At 47.0% G+C, this 11,888-nt stretch overlaps 1 protein-coding gene across 7 annotated transcripts in view; it reads left to right on the forward strand.

Annotated features, from left to right (window-relative positions):
- Kif26b (kinesin family member 26B) overlaps positions 1–4,321 on the forward strand; it is a 396,540-nt gene extending 392,219 nt beyond the window's left edge. For 6 of the 7 annotated variants that reach the window (XM_029479369.1, XM_029479373.1, XM_029479381.1 and 3 more), the window contains 2 exons: positions 1–65; positions 3,544–4,319. The exon at positions 1–65 is cut by the window's left edge and continues 86 nt beyond it. In XM_029479369.1, the coding sequence (XP_029335229.1) occupies positions 1–65; positions 3,544–3,692 (214 nt within the window). In that variant the 3' untranslated portion in view covers positions 3,693–4,319. Of the gene's footprint in view, positions 66–3,543 lie in introns of all 7 variants that reach the window. The other variant, XM_021161225.2, reaches the window with a different exon arrangement.
- Positions 4,322–11,888: the final 7,567 nt, after the last annotated feature.

Consider the following 11,888-nt stretch of genomic DNA (forward strand, 5'->3'; position numbering starts at 1 on the left):
GATGAAGGAGCTAGAAGCGACCAAACAGTACCTGATGCTGGACCCCAACAAGTGGCTTCGTGAATGTAAGGCCCATTGGCACATGCCCATCTTTGCTATCACAGTGGTCTCTAGTAACACAATCTAGGAGCCTAACCCAGGATGACAGCCACAGAGACTGCTTGCATCCGAGGCATGGGGCCAGTGGGATAGAGATGTCCTACAGAGTAGCAATCCTTCTATCTATCAGGCCAGGGCAACAGAGGGCTAGTAAGAATTCCTGTACAAGATGCTTTCACTTGAGGGTCTTAGTTGAGAGCACCTGAAAGCAAATTGTATTATCTTCCCTACTCATGAGGTTTATCTAGCCTAGAATGGACCAGGACTATAGCTCTCTTGATAGACTAGTATGTGCCACCCACGAACTGTTCCTGGTGACCCTGAAAATCCAATGACCAGCTCTGGGGTTAATTCCATTAAGCCAAGAGCCCAGGTGATAGTAACCACCAGGTAACTATTTGTAATGGTGCTGTTCTTTTTGAGCGATAGATTTGATTGTCCCTAATTTATTTGTTACCAGCTATTCCATTTACTTCAAAATAAGGCTTAACTCTGCTCCGGCTATTAACACTGATATGGGACCAATCCTGGAAGGCTTTGTCTGTCTGTAGGTAAAATACAACAGCAGCTTTACAGAGGCTCTCTCCACAACTTTCCTGCCCTGCTCTTCCCTCCAACCTCCTCTTGTTAACATTCTTCTCCTGCAAGTCACCCCCTCCTGCTGCTCCCTGCTGGGGAGGAATCTCACAGGTGGAACCTAGAGGCTTGGATGTGTGTTCCAAAGAGCTGGGTTTAGAACAGACTGGAAATGATGATACAGGTGAAGAAAGGCTCCTGACTAGCTTACCAAGAGTAATAAACCCACCTTCACAGTGTCTCTTTTCTTGGAAGCTGAGAAAATAGAGAGCCCTACTATTTAGGGCTGCATCTATGTCTCTGCTCAAGGTCCCACAGACATGATTTCAATACTGGCTTTGGTTATATGCTGGCTGTGTGACTTTGGGTAAGGTGTTTTCTGACTTTGGGTCTTGGTTTCCTTGCTATAAATGAGAAGAGTGGTCATGCCCGTCCCATAGGTGGTTCTAGGCTGCGGCAAACGCTTATGCTGCATGGCCCAGAGGAGGAGTTTGGCATCTTGAAATATATGCAGTTATCCCAGAGTTCAGTCAACTAGATAGTCCGGCAGCAGCTACTTCTTCAGTGCCTGTTTGCATGGTACAAGGTTAGTTCCTTGGTTAGAGATTTGAGCAGAGATACAAACTCCCCCACCAACAGGATTTTCATCTCAAGTAGAACAAGACCAACACGGGAATGAGGATGAGCCCAAATCTGACTGACACCTAAGCTGCCCAATGCCTCTTCTCTGCTCTCTCCTTTGTCTTTCATGAACACCTGGGTCCATCCTGGCTCCTTAGGTGGCATCCTCATTTTCGCCATCCTCTTAGACTTGTATTTTTCAAAAGCAGTTTATGCCCAAGACAGGCTTGAAAATGACCATCATTTTCCAAACTAAATCCCCCCCCCGCCCCCCAACCCTGGGATGCAAATGAGCTTACACATCCGTGCACATGTGCCTCAGATGCTTGGAGCGTGCAATTGCTCTCTTCCTGCCTTGGTACATGTCAAGGGTTGGTAGTATTTCTTTTTTTGATGCTGAGACAAACAACAGATAGAAGGTCACATGAAAGGGAGAAATACAGATATTTTGTTGAAGATGTTTGCTGGTCCTTTGAGTTGAAAATCTTCATTCTCATCCACTCCTATTATCCGTAGGTTTGGTCTTCTACACGGCCCCCAATGGAGGAGCTAGAGAAATTACCCAAGGAGCTAAAGGGAACTGCAACCCTATAGGTGGAACAACAATATGAACTAACCAGTACCCCGGAGCTCTTGTCTCTAGCTGCATATGTATCAAAAGATGGCCTAGTCGGCCATCACTGCAAAGAGAGGCCCATTGGACTTGCAAACTTTATATGCCCCAGTACAGGGGAACCCCAGGGCCAAAAAGGGGGAGTGGGTGGGTAGGGGATTGGGGGGGTGGGTATGAGGGACTTTTGGGATAGCATTGAAAATGTAAACAAGGAAAATACCTAATAAAAAAAATAAATTAAAAAAAAATACAGATATTTTTTAAAAAGATAAATTTAAACTAGGAATCAGAAGGAAAAAAACCAAGGAGACTGAGTGCTAACTCTCAAGATGGATGGGTAGTGGGCAATGCTATAACAATGCGATGGGCTGAGCTCCACCTCCAGTTCTAGTTTCCCCTGCTTTTGCCTCTCTACAGAGAGCCTGTGAGAGTGTCTGGTGTGCTCGGGATAGGGTGAGGCTCTGGTTTCAATTTACTGAGCTGAGATGTAGAGGGGCCCTGGGTCTGTCTCTAGCCACAGTCCTTATTAGCAATATAACCTTGAGCAAGGACTACATGCATAGCTGCCCCTGTTAAAAGAACTCTACTCCATGACAGACCCACGTGTTTCTGTATCGGGTGTGGTTTTGCACATCTGTCACATCTATGTTATGTTCTCCTTGTTGGCGACTCAAGGTGGATAGGAGAAGAAGGGGGAGGGACCCCTCCACTTCCTCCTCTTGTGTTGCTGTTAAGGAAGCGATGCAGGCTGAGGTAGTTTTGCCCGGCTGGGAATTTAATGTGAGGTCCCTGCTAAGCTGCCCACCCCCATCAACTACTGTCCATTCCCTGCTGCTCTCCCCATTCAGACCTTTTATAACACCCCTCAAAATGAGATCAGGCTCTGCCAAGCCATTATGGGGGCAAAGGAACCCCAGATCCCTGCCCCTCAGGAAAGGAACACACAAGGACTTTTGTTGCTATAGGCCTGCACCCAATGCAAGACACAATGCCCATATGACTCGATTTGTGTTTTGAGCCTAAAGGTTGTCTTAATTGTTAGTACATGTTTTTTAAATATCATATGTACACACACACACACACAGACACACACACACAGTGACTAGTGAGAGGATGGGTCCAGTGATGGTTTTGCTGAGTACCTCAGCTCTCAGGCAGAGGAGACAGGAAGACTGGGAGGTTAAGGCTCACTTCAGGTGTATTGAGAGTTAGAGGCCAGCTTGTGTTACACAAGGCAAGATCAAGATCCCCAGCCTGAGGGGTAGCAACACATCACACAGGGATGGGAAACAGGAATCTACTTTTTCTAGGAAGGTGGGGTATGCATGTCACTCATCACTCCTGAAAGGGACTCTTGCTGCCTTAGCATCCAAGAGTTACTTGCCTCAAAGATCCATGTTGGAGGCAGCGAGGGTAGGCATCAGAAGTTCTAGACCACCTCCCTGTTCCTTAGAATTGTCTCTGAATGTTAAGGAGCTAGAAACCAGAATGGGTGTCCCTTCCTCTGGCTGAGGGCCAGGCAGGAGGGGATGCTTATGTTGCACAACTCAGTTGACCTTAGCCCAGAGGAGGTAGGGGAGGCAGCCCTTCTTACAGTTAGCTCTCCCATCTCTAAGAGCTCCTTTCTCTTTCAGTTGACTTGGAGCAGGTCCTGCAGCTGGATTCCCTGGAGTACCTGGAGGCACTGGAGGGTGTGACAGAGCGCTTGGAGAGCCGCGTCAACTTCTGCAAGGCCCATCTCATGATGATCACCTGCTTTGACATCACCTCCAGGCGTCGATAAGGACTGATGGGCTCTGAGCCATCAGGCCCTCTCTCCCCCAGGACTTCAGCAGGACACTGCCCTCCCAAGCCCTCTGTGCTGGCAACACCCAAGACAACAGGATGAGGATGAAGGTTGGTAGCAAGTCTGGAGTGAGCGTGGAGCGAAAGGCGATGTTTCCTTTGTTTGCTGTAGGAAAGAAAGGTACAGACACCAACATGTGGAAGGAGGAAATGATGGGAAGCCCCGTGGGACTGAGAAAGCACTTTGAGGAACCTTGAAGAACTCTGTACATAGGACCGCTAGCAAAGAGACTCTTACCTTGCGGCTGTGGGAAAGGGGAGGGTGACATGGGATTACCATGGAGAACGAAACACCAACAAGATGACCCAGAATGATGGATTAAGTGCCTTGCAAATCTTTATGATTATCCAAACATTGTGTTCGTACTTTCTTGTGTCCAGATGGTGCTAGTCAAGAAGAAATCAACAAAACAGAAAACTCAACCCAGTTTTTGAAATGTATTGACGGCTTGTTTTCTCTTGGTATTTTTCTCTTGTTTCTGATTTGCTGTTTGTTTCTAAGAAGTTGTGTTTGTAGTGATGTCTCCTAATTGGTATTGCAGCTGAATAAATGTTAACTGTCTTTCATGGCTCTTCTGGTAAGGCCACTCAGACCATGGAAACTGCATTGGCATGAGCCGGTGTGTTTCCCAGGAAAGTTTGGAAGGACAGGTGATGGGAGAGGCTATCTTCCAAAGCGGCAGGTCAGCTGGCAGACCCAGGGTCGGGCATGGAATAGGTACACATGAGCTTTAGTGACAAGGAGAGATGTCTTTAAGGGGAAGAGAGATGTGAGCCCCTGTCCCTGTTTGTTTCATGGGCTTGTGGCTCTCAACACAAGCTCATGTTCCTTTCTAACCCAAAGACTAGTTGGAAAGCTTGGGCAACCGCAGCCGAGTCCCATTTCTTTGTTTACTGTGGCATCACTGATGCAGGGTGGGGCTGTCTACATTTCGACTCTCTGGGCTCACACGGGCTTGGGGTTGCATCGTTTTCTGCCACCCAGTGTCCTGTCCAGTAGCAAGAGGCCAGCTCTCCCCTGTCCCAAAGCCTCCATGGCTTGTCCCTGCCACCTTAGTATCCTGAGGAAGAGAGAGAAACCCCATCCCTAAATTCCAGACCCTGCATACATAGGGCAGAGTGGAGATCTAGATCTTGCTCCCTCCCCCTCCCCCCCAAAAAACTGAAGACTTTATTCTCAAATTATCCACCTCCTCTTAGGGCTATTGGACCATGTTAGGGAGATAGGACTGAGGCATGGAATGGTCAGGCATTGTCTACAGGCCTCTGGAACAACTGAACATTGCAGGAGGGCCAAGAATTCTCTCTCCCAGAGCCTCTGCAGCCTGCATGTGCAAACACAAGCTCAGGGGTTTGGAAAGAGGTCTCTGAATCCTCAACCTTTGTGTGGCACATCTGGACCAGTCCCACTAACCATCTCCTTGACCCCAGATGCTCTCTAAAAAGAAAGAACTCTGTTTCTGGACCAGCCCTTTTGCTGGACACCTGCATCCCAGCTCAACACGGTGCATGGTCAGCAGAACTCATCACACAGGAGTCATGTGAGTGCCGTGGCACCTGATCCTTAATACAGAGCAGGGCACAGATGAGGCCATCGGCTTGACCGTTTTAGAGGTCAGCCTTGTAGACCAAAAGCTAGCCCCATGGGTCACTTAGTCCTGCTTTGCACATTCCTAAGAGTTGACTCTTCTGCAAAAGGGTCCCAAGCTGCTGATTGAATGGCCTGAGCTCTGGAATGGCCCCTTTCCCCTTCTGTGTATCTTACAGCTTTAACAAGTGTGTCTCCTAGAGAAGCAGAGCCTTCTCAGATCTTCCCCAGCTCCTCCCCAGTGCCATTCGGCAGGAGTCCTGGGCTCAGGGCCCACCTCAGCCTCATAACACATGTGTGCATGGACCTGCTTAACAGCAATGTTCTTGGAAGCTTCTACACCCATAGGGATGCCAATACTTTGAACATCTGTTTTGATTGCTGGTTTGAAATATACTTCTGTTTTGTTTTTTATGAAAGGCCTTGATTTGGGAAGTTTTGCTCAAAAGCAAATTCATTAGATTAGTAATCCATGAGCTTGGCTTTGGTCCCTGCTGCCTTTTCCCTTAGCCGTGAGGTCATCAGGCCCCAGTGAATACTTTAACGGGCCACCAACAAAGCCCAGTGCCTTTGCTGGAGTGAGACTGGGCTGACATCTGTAGAAAGCAGACTCTCAGTCAGCAGGTTCTCCTGGGAGAGCAGCCCTCGGTTGCCTCCCACTCGGATTTGCTTGCATACCTTCCAAGGATCTTTATGCTTCAGCTAGGCCATATTACCAGGGCTACTTGACCAGGTGAGGTTAGCTTCCCAGGAGGTCACATCCACATGACACATCTCTTGTCCATTCTAATATCCTGCCCCCCCCCCACACACACACAAGTAAACTGTAAGCATCTTACTCTACCACATAGCTCTATCTTAGCTGATAAGCCTTGGAGAACTCCGGCATCCCATGATGCACCTGTTCCCTGCCCTATCTCTGAGATGCCTATGGAAGTACAACTCTCTAGGCGCCAAGACATAGTCCTGGCGTCTGATGATGGTGCCAGTGTGAGGTGGCTCCGGGTTTGGCTTGAGGAACAAGCAAACAAATACCAAGGGGCAAAGGGACCATCAAAGAACTCACTTATCATTCATTATCCATCTGTAGATGGCCCCAAAGTGTTTCCTTGAAATTAATATTTAGGTACCTATGCCTTACTTAAATTCTGTCCTTCCCCCCACAACTGCAGCTGTTGATAGATTTTTACAATCCTAATAAATCTGTATAGAAGACACACAATCCAGATATTTTCATTATAAGCCATATGCCTAGGTTGGGCAGATCTAGGGCTACACTAACTTATTCCCCAGCTATAAGACCCCTTGATACTTGCTGTCTCTCCTGGCCACCTGGTTCTGGTCCATGGCCACTGCCTGCTCCACCATCTTCTTCCTCTCCCCATCTCTGTCCAGATCTTCAACTCTCTCTTGAGCCTCCATCCCCATCTTCCCCTTCCACTGCCCAATCACAGGCTCTAGCCTTTTATTGACCAGTTAAGCTGGGGAGAAGGTTCGTATGGCATCAGTTGAGTTTGATGGTCTGGGCAACCACTTCTGTAGGAATCAGTGTTAGCATTAGGATTCAAGCCACACCATCTAGCCCTGCTTCAAAGAATCTAGTGTGAGGCAGAAGCATTTGCAGCCCAAGTAAAACTAAAATCTGAAACAGGGGCATCATTCTCCCTGGAGGAAACCCTGAGTTCACCTCACCTGGGCCAGGGGATAGGTGCGGTTGCTCTGAGGAAGTTAGGGTTTGCTTTCAGTACCCACCTAAGAGCTGAATCTTTTATCTTATCCCTGAACCCTTCTGGAAACCTCTGGATGCTGTCTCTAACTTTCATCTCAGCAGAGCTGAAACCCACACCACTCTCTTGTGGTTTCACCTTCAGTTGCTGTTCCCAACATGGGGAACATAAGATACAGTTTCAGAGATGGACCCTCTGATGGCATAGCAATGACTCAAGTAATGACCCCCAAGCAGGAAAATGGCTCCTGAGCTAGAGACTAGTGTAAGGAACACCACACAGCTCCAGGAAATGGGGCAAAGGGTGGGCAGCAGGAATGTTCATCCAGTGGGAGCCAGGTCCCATTTGCCACGAATCAGCTTAAAGATGGAGGTCTAACATCCAGGAAGGAGCTCTGATGCTCTGTAGGGAAGTGCTTCCAAGGGACCTAACACTCAGGTTGTGCTTGCTGCAGGGAGTTCCATCCACACTTTGAGCAAAAAAAGCATCTGCCCTGTGGGCGTGGATCCCACATCCTTGAGGAACAGCCACCTTCTCTGGTCTTCGGAGTCTCATGCTCTTCATTCATGAGGATCCATTCATATGCCTTCTTCACAGTTCTGTATTTCAATCCCGCTGTCTGCCCTTGACTTTCCAGTAAAGAAGGTGAGGTTGGCAAGAGCCCACAATTTGCTCAGTGCAAACATGGCCTTTGCTGATCTGTAGCTGAGCCCGAAGTGAATGTTTTTTGGGTTTCCTTATTCCACCAAGAATTCTAGTCTGTAAAAGAAATTACTAAAAATGAGTTCCTTCCAAAATCGAAAACAGATTTCCTGAATGTTGTTCTTTCCTTGGGACATATGCAAAAACATTTCCTCCCTTTTAGGGTAGTTTATCTTTAAAACCAAAGCCAGGGCCCATTAGAAACATGTTGAAAATCCTGTGTTCTATGAGTTGATGCTGACTAAGCCATCCACTGTCATCATCCTTCCTGCCTTCCTGCCACTGCCTAGATTTGGCCCTGATTTCCACATTGAAAGGGGTGTGCTTAGTGCTAACACATGTGTGGCTCTGGGAGAGGCCGACACAGCCCGCTGCTCTTCTCTGAGCCAAGTTAAACAGCTGAGGGCAAGTTTCACAGACATGATTGGTAAATGGTTCTAATTTTTTTTTCAAGTGATAGAAACTCAGTGTTCTTGTACAGTATATAGATTACCACTCTCCTGGACAATATCAGTAACCTCTTTACAACATTACAAAGCTATTTGTAAAAACACATAAATTGTATTGTTTAGCCATCTTCCTGATGTGTCAGAGAGAATATATTTCTAAGTGACAAACTCTGAATTATTTCCATAAGCATAAAAGCAGGATTATAACCAAGGAAACTATCTTAAATACAATGTATCCTCTCAAAAATAAGGGAGGGGGTGAAAACATCTAAGAGTTAATTTATCCATTCCTAAACAAACACATTCTACTTTGGGGTGGCCCTTTGCAAAACCTGAGGTGATGTCACAATGTTGGACATAGTGTGACACTGTGGGAGGGGCGAAGCTGAATATTCTCCACACACAGCAATTACTGGTGTCATGTGGAAGTGAGCACTCCAAACCCAGGGTTTTATGTCCACTTAGAATGACCTTGCCCAAAGGAGTCTCCTGCTGCATCCATTCCCCACACTGCCAGCCTCCTACACTGCCAGGCTTGACTTAAGGAGACATTATTGATTTGTAACCTCAGAATGCTGTCCCGTAACACCGCTTATGTTCCTAGATCTATTTATGCACTGTGGTCAGGAACGCCCTCCACACGTTCTGAGTTGAAGTGTGTGTGCTTGCTCAGTCTGTGTTTTGTCTTTTTTCTTCTGTTTTTCTTACTCCAGCGAAGTCTATTAGCAGAGACATGGGCCAGGGAAGGGAGGATGGATACAGCCAGGGGTGGGATCTCAGCCTCAAAGTGCAGAGCTTTGCTCTGAATCTCAGCCGTCTCTCTAGCAGGCAGCCAAAGGGACTGAGACAAAGCTCTTCCTTTCAAGTTGGCATGGCAATCAACTTGGAAATCAGGTTCCATGGGCCTTTGCCTTCCTAACAAAGGCTCCAACCTCCTCCAACTGGGTCTCCACTGAGCCCCTGTAGAAAAGTGCTAACAGTATTAAGTTCTACTCTTCCCCAAGACCCCCAGGAGGGCTCACCGTGGATAGGTGTGCTATCTGTTCTTGAGAAACCAAAGCACTTTAGTGAGTCTTACAACCCATAATACTACAGTATTTGTCCTCTGAGAGGTGGAAGGGGCTTGGGCTAGGTCTCATTTGAGAGGCAACTAGAGCTAGGAGGAAAAGGCTGGAGCTAGGAAGCAGGGAGCTGAGCCACATCTGCACCACCATAAGCTATGAACCTTGGGTAGGTTGCTGAATTTTGTTTGGACCCCCTGTAGACAGTTGTGGGGAGGTCCTAACAGCTACCTTCCTGGGATGGCAGAAAAGGAAGGGAATAGTATAACTGGTGGGACATGCTTTGAAGAACTCAGAAGCTCTCTCCAGAGGGGAGGGAGGATCATCTATAGATGAAGAAGTTGACATCCGTACTCACTGCCTGGCCAGGTTCACAGTCTCACAGCAGAACTAGAACATGAGCCCAGCCACCTGGAGTGTCCCTGTTAGAGCACCTTTCACCCAGAGTGTGTACATGAACACAGGCTGCTCCTCTGTGCCAGTGTGTGCACATATGTGGGTGTGTCTGTATGGGGGGAGGTGTACAGCACAGATGAATGTAGGACAGAAACTCCGAGTCCTAATTCCTTTCTAACAGTCGACCTGTCTGTGGCCTGGGACATACAACCAACTCTTCTGGACCTCAGATTTTCTAAGTCGTAAAACAAGGACATTGTGGCACAGGATCTTTGTGGTTCTTCCAACTTTGGTGACGAGAGCCCCTAACGGGTGATGTATGTATGTATATATCGATATGCTTATCTGTAGAAACGGGCCCATTGGGAAATTGGAGACGAGGCCTGCCTGAGTGCATTGACTTGTGACAGAATCGGCAACTTCACAAGTCCGTAAGCCTTCATTTTAAAAGTCGATGGGATGGTGTCATTTACTGTCATTGTTTCAAATTCACTGTTGAACTGGGTAGAGGATTGGTGCTGTTTTAAAAACTAAGTTCTTAGCTCACAAGTGTTTGCTGTTACTTTTCAAAACACGAGTCATTTGTTCAATAGTCAAACTTTTAACTCTTCTGCCTTGGGCAGGTCCCCAACAGCCTGTTTTGCAGGCTGGGTTTTGTGTATGGGCTTTTACATAACTATATAAAAGTTAGCTGTTGGCTTGATCATGGTAAATATGAACAGATTGCCTGGAGAACAGTCTAGAAAAGAATTGAATTCTATAGTTCTCATCAACTGGTGACATGAAACCATTAAGCTGTGTGCAATTCCCTGGTGTGAAGATATTGTTCACTGGCTACAGTCTCTAACTTTGTGGCATATGAGGTATAAAATGTTGTAAAAAAAAAAATCTGGTGTTTAAAAGAATCAAAGTATGGTGGCATTAAATGTTCACTTTTATCCTACCCAGAGTTGTGCTTCCTTCTCTGCCCAGGAGGTCTTTTTATACACAAGGGGAATGCCGTGCTAGGACTATGATGGGTCACTGTACTAAAGTCATACCTTAGCATATGGGTCCTCGGGGGCTCAACTGTCTAGTCTCCCTATGGGTCTGTCCTGCAATAAGTCAGAGACTCAGGCAGAAATGGATGGAGGTGAGAGCTGTCACAGAATCCCAGGAATGGTCCTCTGTCCCCTGTCGCAGAGAGTCAGCTAGCATGGTGTTAGAGTCCCCCTCAGTTCCATATTTCTAGTGTCACACCAAATCAGGGGGCGTGTGGTGGTTGCACGTGGCTTGAGCCTGGACACAGGGGTTCCTCATTACACTGGTACTTGTCTTCATTACTCTGGCACTTGTCTCAACTACTACAACTAAGTACATTGCAGAAGACGGAGAAAAAAGGTTGGGAATATACAAATATCTCCTAGGGCAGCCCCTGCCCAAAGGACAGCCTCTGTCCCTCCAACACAGGCATCAATGGGCACTATCAGTCATCAATGTCTAGGGGACAAGCTGAGTGGCCACCAAGCAAACACGTGCTCTTGCTTCTGCCCAGGAATGCGTTGCATCCCTGTAGCTGCTCTGACAACCTTGCCACACTTGTGGGCCCCTAAGACCTCTGGTTTTCCTTCTCATATCTTAGACAAAACCTTCCTGAGCTTCCTGTGGGTCATTAAAGAAGAACCCATATTCCCCAGGGGTTCGGTATGGCCTCTCATCTCAGCTTGCCTTCAGTTCACATCTGCAGCATGCCACCAGAAGTTTTGTGGTACATTTCTCTCTATGGAGTCCCGACAAATGAAGCTTAACTACACAATGTAAGGGGGACTAGTACATGTGTGTGGTTATTAAAGATTCCTTCATCACATGTCCTTTCACATGCTTGCTTTAGCAGAACATCCTTTCACCTGTGTCTGCTTCAGTTAAACATTCCTTCACGAGTATGTTTTAGTCTTTCACCTGGGTCCACTTCAAGAAAACCCTCCTTCACATGTTTGCCCCAGCAAAACACCGTCCAACACAACTGACTCTCCAAAAACCCTTAAGTTTCCACTTCATATGTATCTGTGCCTATGCCTGCTTGTTTGTATTTGTGTGTATGTATGTGTCTGTGTCTGTTTGTGTGTCTGTGTGTGTGTGTTTATGTGTCTGTGTATAAGATACATATGTGTGTGACCTCAGTGTAGAAGCCAGAGGTTAACCTTAGATGGTGTTCATTTTTTTTTTTTTTTT

Source organism: Mus caroli, chromosome 1 (genome assembly GCF_900094665.2).
Source record: "Mus caroli chromosome 1, CAROLI_EIJ_v1.1, whole genome shotgun sequence".
In the NCBI taxonomy this organism is placed as follows: domain Eukaryota; kingdom Metazoa; phylum Chordata; class Mammalia; order Rodentia; family Muridae; genus Mus; species Mus caroli.